Source organism: Moschus berezovskii, chromosome 14, assembly GCF_049115385.1.
Source record: "Moschus berezovskii isolate FMDL1 chromosome 14, NW_MosBer_1.0, whole genome shotgun sequence".
NCBI classification, from domain to species: Eukaryota; Metazoa; Chordata; class Mammalia; order Artiodactyla; family Moschidae; genus Moschus; species Moschus berezovskii.
Genome location: NC_142473.1, coordinates 43727056 through 43744267, shown reverse-complemented (window position 1 = coordinate 43744267; position 17212 = coordinate 43727056). Strand labels below are relative to the sequence as shown.

Below are 17212 nucleotides of genomic sequence, written 5' to 3'. Positions count from 1 at the left end.
CAAAGAGAGCTTTGCCTAAGGACCTCTCTAGAGGAGGACATCTATGGTTTACTTAATGTTTGTAGAATGAGAAAGTAGAGGTCATCTCTGGAAACAGTATAGGAGCAGTGACATTGTCCTTAAAACATTATTTGAATTAGTGTTCCTCTTACACTAAATAGCACCCTTTTTTTTTTTTAAGACTTGATGGCTTTTCTTTGGAGTAAGTAAATTTTCACACTTACAGTCAACTCTTCTGTATCTATACAGACATCTAGGGAATATGTCAGCATAGAACATCCAAAAGGCATGTTTTGTTTTGTAGAGGCAACTGCATGGAATCTTGCCCAAATGTCCATTTGAGAGTTTTCTTCTGTTTAATGAGAGAAAATCTCCAAGGTGGTGTGCCACCTTACAGCAGGTGTCCTTTCTGCTGAAGTTCACAGGTCAGATTTGGGAAGCATAGTGGCTGGAGGTCAGATGCCCACTAGGAGATGCTATGAGTAATACGTGAGTGGTCCCAGATGATTAAGAGAGAGGCCACCCAGGGGATGGAGAATGGATGTGAGGACCAAGAGGATATTCTTCTGTGGCACTAACTCCACAACAGGGAAATCAGACGTTTTTTGTGGAGCTTTTGTCTGATGGAGCCCTTGACATGTTCTAAGACCTCTGCTGTCTAGATTTGTGGTTTCCACCCTTGTCACCACTCCAGACTTCCAGGTTTCCCGCGTGGATCCCAGTCTGCAAATCTTCTGTAATTCATGGACACCCTATGAATTAAGCACCTGTCATCCCTTTCTTAACCGCTAATGTACCAAACTCCTACCTTAGGGCAGAGCTTCTCTTCACCTGAGATGATCACCTGCCTCAATGAGCAGACACGAGTCTAGACAGAAGGGGAGAGGGGCTTTTCATTTTCCCCTGTGGCCTGTAAAATTTCTTCTGAACTTCAGGATCGGGTAGAGAAATTCTCCGCCTGTGAGGAGATGGAGGGCGCCTGGTTGGGAACCACTGATCTAAGTGCCTGCAGCATTCTTCAGGGCCCCTGAGAAAGTTGCTTTTGCTCTTGAGACGATGATGTTTGTAGGGCCATGTTTGGAGAAGGGAGAGAGGCCCAGAGGGTAGTCTGTCCTCCTGAGTGATTTAGGGATTGGAGGAAGGTATGAACTCACCTGGGGGATTTAGAACTCCTTCCTCAGAGGATTTTAGTCTGTTTTCTACTGAACCCACAACGTGCTGTGAAAATTGGATTCAGGAGTGCGTGAAGAGAAGGCAGATCCTTCTGTGACCCCAGGACTCTCTGTGGTCCCCAACCCATGCCTCCATCTGTCCCGGTTCCCTGGGGCTCAGGGTTTCCCCTGAGCTGAGGGTCAGAGCACTGGGCGGCAGTGGTGGGAGCTGGCTCGGGTTCTGCTCAGTGCTCCTTCGTGGGCACTTTGATGCTTCCTCCTCACCACCACCAGATAGATATTCAGTATATATGCCCACGTATGTTTGATGCATGATACATTTTACAAATGAATAAACTCCATTTATCCAGAGTGATGGGGGTTGGGGGAATGAGATATTATGGTTACTTGGATACTCTGGTTAAGTTTCCATGAATGCTGTGTATTCCCAATTTTCTCAAGCAATCAATATAGTAAAATGCATGAACACACAAACTTTATTGAAGTGGTATATATAACATTTGATAAACTGGAGAATGAGTCTGGTTTTATATTAGGTTCAAGTTGGTTTTCCTTTTATACATCAGGAGTCAATACTGTGGCTCTTTGAGCTTTCTAATTGCTTGGTTTCTGGATAAATGATGGCCTTCTGTATTATGGTGAGAAGCGATTTTGTATGTCTTAACAGTTATATTCTCTTTTGTTTTCTCAGAGAAAGCATGGACACAGACAAAGATGACCCTCACGGAAGGTACCTTGAATTAGTCACTTGAACTTCAGCATCCTTAGAGCCATTTTCCTTGCATAATTAAACGTGCAGGTTTCACCCATCTCCTTGATTAGGGATAAGCAAGGAGGCTGTGAGCCTGTGGACTCAGAGCTGTCTCCCCCCACGCCCCACCCTGTTGCCCAAACCATAGAGAATCTGCCTGTAATGCAGGAGATCAGGGTTTGATCCGTAGGTCAGAAAGATCCTCTGGAGAAGGGAATGGCAATCCACTCCAGTATTCTTGCCTGGAGAATTTCATGGACAGAGAAACCTGGCGGGCTCCAGTTCGTGGGGTCACAAAAAGTCAGACACAACTGAGTGACTAACAGACACACACACACACACACACATACATGCCCCTCCCTGTGTAGCTAACAAGCACAGCCCTTGTGTGCCCTGTAGAGAGGAGAGGGATCAGGCAGGGAAGAAAATGGATGTGTAACTCTGCTGTTAATCTCCAGGGGATTATGTTTTTTTTATTTGTTTTCCAGGTTAGAATACACAGAGCACCAAGGAAGAATCAAAAATGCAAGGTGAGCTTGGACCTTCTTTCTGTATATAAGCCATCCTGGTTTGGTTGCTTAGTGTGCAGTCAAGGAGGCTCTGAATATCTGTTCCCTGTCTGTTGAACAGTCTTTGATACTGTCATGTCCTTAGGGAATGAGGGGAGGGAGGCGGGCCCTGACTTGATGTGGCCTCTGTCCCTCACTGCCTCCAGGCTGAGCTGCCTTTGCTCTTTGCTGTCTAAGCATGTTTAATCTGAAGGGAACTCTGGAGGGACCCAAAGATAAATCAAGGCTAAAGGTTTTCCCTGTCTTCATCAGGTTCCTCCTTCCTGCCTTGGGGCCCTCTGGGGAGACCTGGCTCAAGGAGTCAGTTCCCGGCTTTCCCTGGCCTCAGAAAGGGCCCTTATTGCTCTGCAAGGTGTGGCTGAAGGCCAGACCTGGGGAGGCCCTGCTCCTTCAAGTATTTTCTCTGACTCCCTCCTTCTTGCCTCTAGCCACACTTGCTGACACCCCTCCATGTGGGTCCTTCACTCTCCTGCCATTAACCCCAGGGCCATTTGATGCTGTGTCCTGACAGAACTAGGGCTGTAGAATTCAAAGGACCTGAAGCTGCTGGCTTTTCCCTCATGGGAAAAGCTTTGGCGAGAGATCACACGGTTCTGTTGCTATGGCAGTGGCACTGTTGACACACCTCTTTGGGGGAGTCACAAACAGCAGGTGCAAACCAGTCAGGAAAAGAGTGTGTGCCATGGGAAGTGTTGTGCTGCTCGGTGGGCAGCAGCTCCTGGGACAGATGTAGCGTCTGCTGCATCTGCGTGGAGTCACAGCTGATCCACGGACAGCAGCGTTAGTTCCCTGCTGTCTCAGTCAGGCTGTCTCCCACAGACCCCTGATGTCTGTTCCTGGGTGCTTTGCCCTTCAAGTTCTCCACCTCCCTTCTTTCTTTCTCCCCCATCTAAAATCCAACTTTATTGGGGCTGAGAAGAATAGAAATGAGGAGAAATTAAAAGCGCAGTTGACTGTGAAAAGACAATTTTTGTAACATTTCTCAAGTCTAAGGATAAGGTAAGCATTAAAAAAAAAAACCTAATACCGACTTGGCAGTGAGCCCCACTTTTTTTGGTGACTTTAGTAGAAAAGCCCAGTTTGAAACATTCTTCAGATTCTAAATTTGCCTTCTCAGATGAATATTGAAAACAGTTATTTTCATCATTGTTTCCTTGATGCTCTGTTACATTTTACAGAAATCATTTTTCATATTGTTGTTCAGGGAAGCTCACAGTCAGATTGAAAAGAGGCGTCGGGATAAAATGAACAGTTTTATTGATGAACTGGCTTCTTTGGTACCAACGTGCAACGCGATGTCTAGGAAATTAGATAAACTTACTGTGCTGAGGATGGCTGTTCAGCACATGAAAACATTACGAGGTAAGATCCCAGCTTTATTGTCTTTTTTGCCCTTGCACACAAGTGTTACCACCCTTACTTAGAATGTTCCTGAGTCCCTAAGGCCAATGTTTATTACTTGCAAATGTGTAACCTTGAGGAGTATACCAGTCATTTTCAGCAGCAGACATTATGCCAAATGAAATCGGCATTAGCAAGCTTCTGTGGGTATCAAGATGCAGCTTTGCTGTCCTACACCCCCAGAGGGTAGAGGCTGTGTGCCATGCATGTGTGTGTTTACGTACCCAGGCTACGTACATATCAGAGAGGCACACATCCCATCTTGCATATATGTGGTGCCTGGACCTTGCCTGTACAGTGATAAACATCAGAAATGTAGCTGCCCTTCATGATGCAAGAAACTCTGTTTCAATTTTTAAGGGAAAAATTCATCCTGGTTCCTTTTGAAGAGTGAGTCACTGGTTGACGGCACTTGCTGCATTTTATTGTTGAGTGAACACTGATGATATTTTCATCTTCCTGGAATTTTCCCAAACCAGATCAACTCTTTATAAGGGAGGCAGTGTTTTCCTTCTTTTCCAAGTGTGGGGAGGGTGAGAAAACAGAGGCAGAAACGTGGAAGTGACTTATCCAAACCACAGGAGAAATATGAACTGTGGCAGGCATTTTAGGGAAGGCCGTCCCTGGAATTTTCCACAGCTAGACTTGGACTATTTGAGGAAATCGGAAAGTAGGAGCTCACTCAGATCTCTGACCTGCGTGGTAAAAGAATTACGTCTTTTATATTTCTACAAAGCCACCAGAAATAAGTAGCTGGTTTTGTCTTTTGACCTTGATTCAAAAATATAAATGTTGTATCCTGGGCTTGGAGAATGGCATTTTAAAATTCATGTTAGGGAAGATAGAGATTAAATCATTACAACTGATTTCTATTACATTGGAAAGAAAAGAGTGGCAGAACTCAAGTGATCCTAAGAAGCAGGGGTGTGCATCAGTGATATGCACTTTGTTAGTTGATTTGAAAGTCACAGACAGGTTCTGTTTCCCTCCTTCCTGGTGGTCTTTGGAATTGGCATGAGCTGTTTTAGTTTATTTCTTCACTGTGCTACTAACCATTCTGCAGATTCCAATTTGTTTACTGCTGGCATTCTTCTCTAAGTTATTCTCCCAAAAGATGCCAGATTGACAGCCTTTTAAACATAAATCTTATGCCCTTTCAGTCCTGGGAGCTCAAGTTGCATTTACTGAAGTAATGCATTTCTCTGGGTTGCCAAGCTCATTTAACTCAACCCTGATGAAGAGGAACTCACAGCAAACGCCTTCCACAGCATATTTACTCAGGGCCTGGCAGACTGGATGACTTCCCAAGAACATTTAGAGTGGTGATTTGAGCACCCGCTAGACAACCCATTTAATATAGATGTTGCGGGGAGGGGGCATCCCAGGAGTCTCGACCAGTTTGCTTTTAGAGCTTCCTTCTCTATTAGAAGCAGTTTCTAAACTTCTATTAGCTCCTGAATTTTCGCTGTGGTGACAAAAACAAGGTTGCTAAGTCTCCTGTGGTCAACAGTGGTCACTTTTCGATGACATTCTCTTTGGCGTTAGAGGCTTCTGTCCAAAGCCAGAGTTTGCCTTATCTCCGCCAAGGAGAGAGAAGATAAAATGCAACTCCCAGGGGATAGAGACGAGGCTGCATCTGGAAAGCTTGAGGCAGTTGAGTGGAACAAGACACTTTCTGAAAATAAAGTGTTCCAACTCTTTCTTTTTTTCTCCCCCGGAAGGTGCCACCAATCCATACACAGAGGCAAACTACAAGCCGACTTTTCTGTCAGATGATGAATTGAAACACCTTATTCTCAGGGTATGTTGCAATTATGGGATTGTTTTTACACAATATTTATTTTCACAAATCTCAGAGTTAAGTGCCAGTGTGTGGGAATTTGATGTCTCAACACTGAACTTGTTTAGGCTCACTTCCTCTGTCAGGGTCTCCACCTTGTTCTTACTATTTGGACAGGCCTCACATCTCTTCCATGGGACCCTCCTCTTCTACTGTTGCTCAAACAAAAATGGAAGGTCTAGGGACTTTTCAGAAGAGCAGGATTTTGTTAAAAATAGGAGGTAATCAAGAATCCCCTTCCTGCATGTGAAGGTTTTGGAAAGGGACTGAAACTAATAACCACTGAGAATTTATCTCATCCTAACTTGACCACTAACACAGAAACAGCCACCTTAAACCTTTCTACTAAAATTCCATCAAAACAACAAAGCTTCCAAAGAAGTCGCAGCCCTGGGGAGGAAGATGAGTGGAGGAGGCAGGTGCTTCCACCTGCCTGACCGTTCCACTTGCTTCTCCAGCTGGTCTCTATAGGAAGACAGCTGGGGTGGCGCCTGGCTTCTGTGCAGAATCACGTCTGCCCTGGGCCGAGCAAGATTTCGCTTGGAAACTGAAGAGAGAGACACTAAATTCAGAGACATGTCCTCTTGCAAATAGTAGAAAACCAGAGTAACCTAACTTAAGGGAAGAATACCTGCCCCATCTCCCCCCAGCCAGGGCTGCCCTCGCGTCTCTGAGCAAAAGTTTGCAAGGCCCCAGCATAGAGGGTGGTCCCTCTGGTTTCCTCCATCTTCACTACCCATTTTCAGCTCACCCTGGCTTCAGGCCCCCTGTTAGCCTGGCCTGCCTGCTCATTCCAGTAGTGTCTCTCCATCCCCTTGTGACATGCTGTATTAAATGCAAGGAACAGGACGTTATGAGGCAACAGGGCTTTGTTTCTCAAGCATAGCCAGTCCTGGTTAGGTAGTGAGGGGCTGCTGTGGATGTTCAGGGAGGTCAGCAGGAACCAGGCCCTTTCTGTCTTCTCGCACTGCCCTGCTGAGCTGGATTTTCACCCTGGAGGGAGATGGCAATGCCAGGTTTCAGTAGCTCCCTAGCCAGAAAGAGGGCAGGGGAGACTCCAGGCCAGCCGTCCTTTGTATCAGGAAAGGGCGTGCCTTCCTGGAAGCACAGGAGTAGACTTCAGCTTATCTTGAAAATGTCACCTGGTCCCCCAGAGGTGCAAAGCAGGTTGCAGCCCAGGTATCTAGATCTTCCAGCCTCCAGAGGAGAAGCAGGCAAGAGAAGAAGGGTCAGGAACAGCAGATGGCACATGTTCTTTCCAGAGCCACATCCATCTGCTGGATTTCCCTCCAGTGGTGGCTGATTTAAAGTCATGACCCGGTGTGGAACTGCATCTGTGGTCTGGTTGACCTGGGATTGAGTGGGGCCTCCTTGCAGGAGAAGCCATCTCATTAGTGCCACATCTGGGACAGCTGTCACAGCACCCTTCCCGGCTCTCTTGTACATGAATTATTGTTAGGCAAGGGTTTTTACATCTTGTGTAGGTACAGTTGGTCTTTTTGAACTTCTCTGTCAATCTGTTTATTGGATAGTCCCACATTCCAGCTTATCACTAGTGATCCCTCAAAGCTTTGTGTGACTTGTAGATGGGATAGGCATAGCCTCTGTCTTCCATTTTCATTTGTTCACTAATTCAACAAACGTTTTAGTACTTAATGGGTTTTGCATGGCACTGTCCTATAAACATCCAATCACTGATTAACACTTTAGCGTGGGGGTGAGGCATCTCAGCAAGTTAATGATGGTCATTTGGTTACCTCTCAAAGCAGACTCGGAGGACTCAACTCTGCCCTCATCTTTCCATCCTTTTCATAAAAATGTCCTTGTTCTCAGGGAGGACATACTAGAATTAAGATATGAACTATATCTGCAGCATCTCCAGAGAAGACATCAGGGCTGGCTTCACAGGCATGCAACCCTTGACGCTACATAGGACCTGGTACTTGGTTTAATGCTCTGCTGTCGCCACCTTGAAGACTATGTTTTGGAAACAAGGGTCCCTGCATTTTCATTCTGTCTTGAACCCTACTAATTATGTAACTGGTCCTGATCACCATACTGGTAATTTGGTGTTTTTTAAAGAAATACATATATGTATGTACACACATAAAACAAGTTCATTTTATAATGACAAGTGTTTAATTGTTGCTGCTTTTCTAAATGATTCTGTGTTAGATGTTCATACTTATCAGGGTCTGAAATAAAAGTTTTAATGCTGTTCAGGTGAAAGACTTCATCTTGGGCTTGCCTTTTCTGCTCCTCTCTCTCACACAACGTCAGCAGTGATCTGTCTTCTCTCAAGGAACTTTTCTCATTTCTCTGCCCCATCTCAGTGGCTGGAAAGCACTGCCACTTCTGGATGCTGAGTCCCTGGGAATTTGCTTCAGCAGACAGCAGGGTCCACTCAGATGATGTCTGAACAGTTTGGCAACAGGAACTGGACTTTCAGTCTCCCTTACCAGTGCAAATCTGACTAACTGCTTTCCTTACCAAGTGCTTTCAAAAATATCTTTAAGACTGGCATGCCAAGGAGTAGTGAACCTGATCCGTTTATAACGTCTGGAACCTGTATGTGCCGAGTTTTGAAAGTGAGGCAGCCTCTCGGGCTCCATGTCACTCATTAACTCAACACCGTTTTCCCTGAGGGCGAGCCTGCCTTCGTTTTCCCCGCCCCATGGGGCTCGTGTTCTCACCCCTTTGCTCTTGAGCTGGCTCCTCAGCCTGGCTCCTTCACCTGCTGGTGTTCATCTGCCCGAGCGAAGCGGAGTCAGAATGTTTTGTGCCTCCCCTAAACTGACCATATTCACCGGCCTCTGGAACCTTCTGTCCCTCCCCTGAATGTGTTGAAATCCACTCTGCTTGTTGTCAGCCTGGGCCTGAGTCTGCTCAGCATCTCTTCCAGGATGTCACAGGCACCTTCCTCCCAAGCACCTTTTGAGCCACATCACTTCATTAATGAAAAGCCTCAAAATACTCTCTTCTCTAGTTGAGATAGAAGGTTGTCTGCAAGGCAAATGAGGAAGTTATTAATACCCTCTTTTTCTTGACAGAATGAGGCTTCTAGCAGATGGTGCTTGGGAAGTGGCTTCCCCCTCACTGTCATCCTTTGCCCCCAGGCCAGCTCAGAGGCCTAACTTAGGAAAGGATCAGCCCCAGCTTCCTTCAGGCAGGCGGCCTGCCAGGCCCTCTCACAGCAGCAGTGGGTCTGTTCCCCTCTCACTCACATCTTTTATCTCAGCACAAGTGCATGTACCATTCTGTTACCTTCTGGCGCATGAATTCATTTCCTTAGTTCTTTGAGTTAAACTACATCCCAAAGGCCCTTTTGTGGAAAAGGGAGTAGGTTCTTTATTAGTGTGTGTATGTGTGCTCAGTCACATTCGACTCTTGCAACCCCGTGGACTACAGCCCGCCAGGCACTTCTGTCCATGGGATTTCCCAGGCATGAATACTGGAGTGGGTTGCCATTTCCTTCTGCAGGGGATCTTCCCAACCCAGGGATCGAACCCATGTCTCTTTGAGTCTCCTGCATTAGCAGGCAGATCTGAGCCATTGGGAAAGCCCCAGGTTCTTTAGTAGTCTATTCCAAAGAACAGACTGAGGACCAGCGAATAACGAAGATAATGATGCATGTGATTCAGTCTGTGGAAGCTGAGTATGCTCAATGAGTTTGAGCAAACTCCGGGAGATGGTGAAGGACAGGGAAGGCTGGCATGCTGCTGCTCGTGGGGTCACAGCGCTGGACATGACTGAGCGACTGAACAGCAACCTGAGTATAGCGCAGGTGCAGGGCAGAGCAGGGAGCTCCCTCTGGTGCCCAGGCAGCCCCAGCAGGGGTTCTTGCACAAAACACCCTAAGCTCTCATGTTCCATAGCTTCAGTATTTACCTTAGTCTATCTGACAAATACTGTCCTATCTCCACACCTGTCTTTGTCAACATTTTGGATTTTTGCCTGTATTTAAAGTGAAGAAGAGGTAAAAGAATGTCAGGAGAAATTTTTGCTTGGCTTTTCTTGTCTCATTTAGGATACAAACAGCTCATCTCTGCATCAGGGAATAAAACCTGAGAGTAGTTGTTCTCAATCCTGTGAACATTAGAATCACTTTGGGGAGGGGGTAAAAATCATACCAGTGATCCAGTCCCACTCCAGACCATCAGCATAAAAAAACAAAAGCAGACCACACTTCAGATGCTGAACCCACTGTTCCAGAGAGCTCCCTGGAAATGGAGGTGTTCAAGCCTTGGACAGATGGTGGCTTCAGTGTTTGAGAGGGAATTTTGACCCTAAAGTTTCCTTCCAGTCTCAGATTCTATGATATTATAGTGTTGTTATACTTAGAGCAATGAAATGAATTTCTCTGGACCTTCATGCAGTCAAAGGAAAGTCTTAAACTGAGTTCTCCTTCGAAACAAAACTCTCTGTAATTGGACTTTCCCCGGTAATCATTAGTGATACATGTGTGTATGTCTGCCTTGGAGAGAATCTTATCATTCTCAGAAGATATTTGTTCTAAGCATCCTGTTCTCAGCACACCTGTGAAACTGTCAGTGACTGCAGTCCCGTGCTTTGGACACTTAGAAAATAAATCCTTATTTGCTATCAGAGTGATTATAAATCATGTTTCCTAAAGTGTGATAAATTGATTATCCATTTCTCCTGATTAGGCAGCAGATGGATTTTTGTTTGTCGTAGGATGTGACCGAGGGAAGATCCTCTTTGTGTCAGAGTCTGTCTTCAAGATCCTCAACTACAGCCAGGTACTGCCCCTGTTCCCATTGGAGGTGGGCAGCCTTACAGCGGCCAAAAAGGTTACCCACTTCTTTAGAATAATTAATAGACAAGTGACATGTGAAATGCTTCTATTTTTCCCCAGTCCCATCCTTCTTCCAGAAAATTCTTAACACAGAAATGAGTATAAACTTAGAAAACTTCCTTTAATATGCTTCCATTGGGAAGTTTGACCTTATCAGCCTTGTAACTTTCTCACTGCTGCCAGTGTAGGGGTAGGGGGGCAAGGGGGCTATTTGACAGGGAAGACAGGCAGACAGTGCAATGCCAGGGAATAAGAAAAATGGGAATCCACCCATACTGTATCTACAATGATGTATCACTAGCTCAGCATCCTCTGTAAAATGATCGTAACAATCCATACATTCTATGACTGTTCGTAGAATCATATAACTATTTGTATAAAAGCTTCTAGAACAGAGCTTATCACCTGTTTTGTCCCTGGAATTTTTACTCATTTTTTTCATTCATTCACTCACGCTCATACTGGTATTTGCATGGAAATTTGTTAAAGCAGAAGAATTGCAGTATCAAAATAACATTTATCTAAATTAATGTAAATTTCATGTTTCCAAAGTGTTTTGCTCTTTTCAGTCTTAGAGCAAAGCTGTGGAGGAAGTTATTTATAACTCTGCTAACAATTAGGCTAGTGAGGCATATAGTATGACACAACTTGTTTAAGAACAGAGGCCTAATGGAGCCAGAGTCAGAGCCCACGCCCTACATTCCTCCCGCTGAGGTCTTAGAAGGGAGTCTGTGGGCATGGGCAGTAAACGATAAAGGGGTACATGCTGTGAAAGACTTGCCTTAGCGGAGCGTGAGCTGTTTGTGTGGGTGAGCCCTTGTCCCTTCTTGTCTTCTCAGTGCCTTATTCATGGTGTCCTTATCTAGGCAAAGTGCCTGGACGTGTGTCCATGTTAACATGTGAAATACTTGAGATTCTCATGCTTAAACGTGCAGAGTAAAGGCAAAGCCCTTGTTGGTTAATTTATATTCCGCATGCCGTTCACTTGTCCTTCTTGGTGATGCATTCCCACAGAATGATCTGATTGGTCAGAGTCTGTTTGACTACCTGCATCCTAAAGATATCGCCAAAGTCAAGGAGCAGCTCTCCTCCTCCGACACCGCACCCCGGGAGCGGCTCATAGATGCAAAAAGTGAGTTTGGGAGCCGCCGAGCGCCGGGCTGCACGGTGTGTGCTCTGCCGGCCTCAGCGGCTGGGTTCCTGCCTCTCTGTCCTTTGTCTGGGTCACAAGTGCTCTTTGGCTGAATGGAATTATTATATTACTTCGTTTGTTTCTCTTCTGGTTTACATAAAGAAGAAAAAACTTCAACGTCCAAATTCGTGAGGGGAAAAACAGCCGTTTTAATTTCTTTCTGATTTTTAGGCAGTTTTTTTTTCAGGATCTAAAATCCCCAGTTGTATGTTCTTGAGTTAAAAGGGTTCACATCAGTTTGATTTGTTCCCCCGAAAAAATCACTTCTGTGTGTCTGAGTTGTACTCATGCAGCCTCATAAAACGAAAAAGTATAAATATGACATCTCTCTGACCAAAGTGGTTTCTCTCGAGGTCCCTCCCCCGCACCCCTCCCCCGACCTGCCTCCCTGCTTCCTCGTGGCAATGGTGGCACACCACTCACATCCTCCCTCGGCTTCCTGCTCCTGCACCTGCCCCCCCTACCTGCCAGGAGCTCTCTGCCCCTTCAGTCCCACGGGGAGCTCTGCACTCCAGGAGTTAAGAGCGTGGACTCTGGAGTCAGAGGCAGGGCTCTAGTCTTGGCTCCACCATTTACTAGCTGCGTGACCTTGAGCAAGTTACTTAACCTCTCTGTGCCCCAGCTTCCTTACCTGCACAGTATTACCGATTTCATCAGGTTGCTATGAGGATTTAATATGCTAAAAACATACAGCACATTGTTTTCCAGCACACAGTAAGCACCGCGTTGTATTTACCTTGTCCCAGTGCCATCATAGCCTAACTAGTTTCCTGCTCCCAGGTTCTCCATTATAGTCTCTGGAAGGAAATAACCACCAGTGGAATCTCCTTTAAGTCATCCTTCTCACTAAGGAACTCCTCGTCTTCCTATAAGTACACTGTAGTCCCTGCCACCTGTTGCCCTTTATAGTCTGGTCCTGCAATTGTCTTAGTGACCTCAGGAGGAAGAGGTGAATGCTGTTTGGTCCTTACTTCTAAGGCTGTTACCCATGTAGTCAGGGTGACGAGGAGACAGCACCGTGTATAATAAGTGCAGCCATAGACGTAGTACCAGCCACAGAGAACGATGATTCATCCTCATGGGGGTGTGGGCACACGCATCATGGAGTAGCTGACAGCTCCAGGTGGGTTTGAAAAGATGAATTAATATTTGCCAGGTGATGAAGGGAGGAAAGTAGCAGAGGAAATGTTTGGTGGATGGGGACAGAAGGGTGGTGCTGGGGTTTGCTGGTGCTGCTGGAGAGAAACATGCAGGGGAGGGGGAGGGCTGGACGACACAGACCTTCTGGTTCGTGAGGATGCAGTGAAGGGCGGAAGGGTTGGGGGTGTAGGCTCAGATCCCCGGCTTCTATGCTGACAAGTAGCCCATGTTTCTATCATTATAACTGTCAGGCTTTTTCTCCAGAGATTCTAATTCAGTTGGTCCAAAACTAGAATTCAAACCACAAATATGAGCCACATATATGATTTTAAATTTCCTGATAGCTACATTTTAAAAATTAAAAATAAATGCAAAACGAATTTTAATACTATCTTTTATTTAACACTAAATCCAAAAGGAAGTCTTTCCGATTTTTTTTTTTTTTGCACTAAGTCTTTGAAATCTTGGGTATATTCACATGTACAGGACACCTCCAGTTTGAAGATCCCAGTAGCTGCATGTAGCTAGTGGCTCCCGCACTGGGCAGCACAGATCGCGAATGGGCCTCAAGCATCTTCAGGGTGATAACAGCGTCTGGGGATTCTGCTGTCCAGACAGGCTTGAGAACTTGAGTCAACCCTGCTGCCTCCTTTCCATTCCAGTGTCCACATCCTGCCCACTCACCAGGTCCCAGCCCACTTTCTGCCTCCTCTGGGAAACACCGATTGTTTCTGCCCTTTGTTTGGCACTTTTCAGTCATACACCATGTGTGGCATGAGCACAGTCCTTCTGGTGTACTTCCATTTCCCCTTCTCAGCTCGCACTGAGAAGAGGGTCCCGTGTATCTTTCTTTATTCCCCGGAGCACCTAGTCTGTTCGTCAGTAGCTGTATTCTACATGATCTGGAAGCACTGCAGGCTGACAGCACCCCATCTGTAGAGCATTCGTGCAGGCCTGTGAGGAGGAGTGTTACTCTCAGATCCCTGTTACAGAACAGAGAGGCAGGAAAGAAAGGCTTTCTTCAAGGGCGTGCTCCCCTGCCTGACAGACAACACGACCCTCAGTTTATCACGTTTTGTGTATTGATTTGCAGCTGGACTTCCAGTTAAAACAGATATAACCCCTGGGCCATCTCGATTATGTTCTGGAGCACGGCGTTCTTTCTTCTGTAGGATGAAGTGTAACAGGCCTTCAGTAAAGGTGGAAGACAAGGATTTCCCCTCCACCTGCTCCAAGAAAAAAGGTAACCACTTAAGAGTTCATTAAATCCTTTCACAGGTGAGGCTGGCTTTTCCACAGAGGGGCACTCAGTAGGGTGTGGGCTCAGAGCAGGCGGGTCGCAGGTTTGCAGCCAGGACCACTGTGGCCCTGCTTCTGTGAGGGCAGCTGGGGAGCAGCGGGGAGGTAGAAAGCCCTGACAGATCCGTGGAAAGGCTTCCTCTGTTTAAATTCTGTTTGTTTTTATGTGATTGTGAAAGAGTATTCTCAGTCACAGTATCCTGCTTCCCCAGCACCTGCCAGAATTACCCTAAGTTCACCAGTGCCTATCGGTGCCTAGGAGCAGCGGACACGTCATTTCTCTTCCATGGTGAAGTGTTTTTCTCACCTTCCTGCCCCCTCCCACTCTGAACTCTCCTCTGAGTTCTTTCTGTTGGTTCCTTTCCAGCCCTCTTCTCTTAGGAGGAGTAGATACATACACAGTCCATAGGTAATGTCACCTACCCACATAGCTTTCAATGACATTTATATACCAGTAATTTCCAGGTTCATATTTCTAGCCCACACTGCTCTTTTGAACTCCAGGTTTGTAAATTAACTGCTTATTTAATCTACCTGCTTGGACATCTCAAGGGCGTCTCATAGGTGATACGCATAGAAGTAACCACCCAGGCTTCCTCTGGAATGTTAATGGCAGCCCCTTGCATCTAGCTGTGTGTGCTAAGAGCCTGGGAGACACCCTCTCCCTGTTTCCCTCCCACCTGACCTAGGGTTCTTGCTGTTATGAATCACCCCTGCAGAAGTGTGTTTGTTACTGCTATCACTCAATCGAGGCTGCCCTAGATCTCATAAGTCTGTTGAAGTACCTTCCTCATGCTTTCCAGCTCTTCACATGGCCAAAGTGACCTTTCTAAAAGCAAATCTTTGTATCAGTCCCCTGTTTCAAACCCTTTATTGGTTCCCATTGCTCTTGAGGAAAAGTTTAAAATCTTTAGTGTGACCCTGCAGCACTGTCCCTTGACACTGTTCTGTAGGTTTGAGCCGTGCAGACCTCTGCTCGACGCCTCCAAGCCCTTTTCACTCAATGTCTGCACATGTGGTGTCACCTCTGAAGGAAATGCCTCCCTCGCCACCGGCTCCCCTCCCTGGCTCTCTGCAGACCCTCCTTCAGAGTGGACCTCGATGTCTGTCACTCAGTCCCTCAGACTGCCTTCTGTCTGTGTGTCACACCCTGCAGGTTTTCTTTCTAACACTTGTTTCCCGTTGCAGTTATGTAGTTATTTGTGTGATTATTTGTTTAAAGTACCTCTCCCCCATTAGGCTGTAAATTCCACAGAGGCATGCCTGACTTGTTTTCCACTCTTTCCCAGTAACTAGCACAGACCCGATGCTTGGTCAACATTCCATAAGAATGTGTCTACTGGGACTTTCCTGGCGGTCCTCCACGGCAGGGGGGCACAGGTTTGAGCCCTGGTTGGGGCAGTAAGATCCCGCGTGCTGCAACACAAGGCACACCCCTCCCCCCGCCCCCCGCCAAAATGTGTACTGTTGAAATTCACGGATGCTCCACACTTAACATGTCCCACATTGAAATCTTTTCTCCCTCTCCTCTAAAGCATACTCTGTATTCTTTCCCCTGAGTCAACAAATTGAACCCGTAACCACTCACTCCGAAAAAGTTGGACTCATCTTTGTTTTCTTTTTTCATACCAAATATTTGATACTCATACCAGATCCCAAAAGTTCAGCTCAGAAATCCCCCTGCATCCTTTCTGCCTCCTCCTCATCTTCACAGCACTGCCATGGTACAGTCCCCGGCATCTCTCGCTATATTCCTATCCTCCTCCTGGCTTTTACTGTCTTCCAGTCACCCCTGTCACTAAACCATCCAAATCGCGATGTGATTTTGCTGTTTCCCCACCGTAAGTGCCGTTGGAAACTCTCCATTTCCAATCTGGAAAAGGTTAACACCTTTGAGCAAATGATCCAAGGACCCAACAATATGCTGCCAACCTGCCTTCCCAGCACTTACCCTAGCACCTCCCTTTTCACTTCACCTGCGTGGAGCTCTCTGCTGTTTGCTGTGCAGGATACCCCCCTGGGTCTTTGTACCTTCTCAGCCTTTACACATTCTGGTCCTGTAACCAGTGCTCATCCTTCCCAGCCCTCCTCCTTCCAGTCCCTCTGGGCAGCCTTCCTCTTTCCAGGGAGATTGTGCTGCCCCTTCCTTGGTGTATGTGATGCCCATGTGGTGTCGTCATTGCCATGAAACACACATGATGCTGGATCATGCCTGATCTTTCTGTCTTTCTCTTGATGCTAACTTCTGGACAGTAGACTTTGACTTTTATGTTTTCAGTCCCTCCCTACATCCCAATGCACGATAGGCTGCCTGGGCCTCCAGGCCCCAAAGCCCCACTAACATTGGACTTTGCTTTCCAGCAGATCGAAAAAGCTTCTGCACAATCCACAGCACAGGCTATTTGAAAAGCTGGCCGCCCACAAAGATGGGGCTGGATGAAGACAACGAACCAGATAACGAGGGGTGTAATCTCAGCTGCCTTGTCGCCATTGGACGGCTGCACTCTCACATGGTTCCACAGCCGGCAAACGGGGAAATCAGGGTGAAATCAATGGAATATGTCTCCCGACATGCGATAGATGGGAAGTTTGTTTTTGTAGACCAGAGGTAAGAGTATGCACGTTACCCTTGGGCAGTCTTGGCAGCGGATTTTCAACCTTGAGTAAAGCAGAGTAGACTGGGCCATTGGCCACCTGTCTTAAGGATAAGAGAGGAGGAAGCAATGGGTGAATCTGCTGAAAAATGAGACCTGGTGGGTTATCATCATAAATACAGAGATTTTCTCCATGTCATTCTTTGGCAGGTAGAGACAGTGAAGTGGGGTGGTTTGATGTCCATAGCTAAAAGAGAAATAATAGGCATAGCATGCTGTCTGAATCTATGGAGTGTTCCATTAGTTACTGTAATGTGAATTCTGGGATGTGGGACTTTGAAAAGATTATCTAGTCTTGAGCTATCAGTACAGTAGTCATTGGCTATAGTAACCCCATATGGCAATTTAATTTAATCAATTAAAGTTAAATAAAAGGTG

General features: G+C 46.3%; 1 protein-coding gene across 3 annotated transcripts in view; it reads left to right on the top strand.

Annotated features, from left to right (window-relative positions):
* The window catches only part of BMAL1 (basic helix-loop-helix ARNT like 1), a 108474-nt gene that overhangs the window by 75996 nt on the left and 15266 nt on the right, over positions 1-17212 (top strand). For 2 of the 3 annotated variants that reach the window (XM_055423338.2, XM_055423339.2), the window contains 8 exons: positions 1864-1902; positions 2412-2453; positions 3697-3854; positions 5615-5694; positions 10401-10493; positions 11564-11681; positions 13975-14124; positions 16542-16788. In XM_055423338.2, coding sequence (XP_055279313.1) covers positions 1864-1902; positions 2412-2453; positions 3697-3854; positions 5615-5694; positions 10401-10493; positions 11564-11681; positions 13975-14124; positions 16542-16788 — 927 coding nt within the window. The remainder of the gene's footprint in view (positions 1-1863; positions 1903-2411; positions 2454-3696; positions 3855-5614; positions 5695-10400; positions 10494-11563; positions 11682-13974; positions 14125-16541; positions 16789-17212) is intronic. The other variant, XM_055423340.2, reaches the window with a different exon arrangement.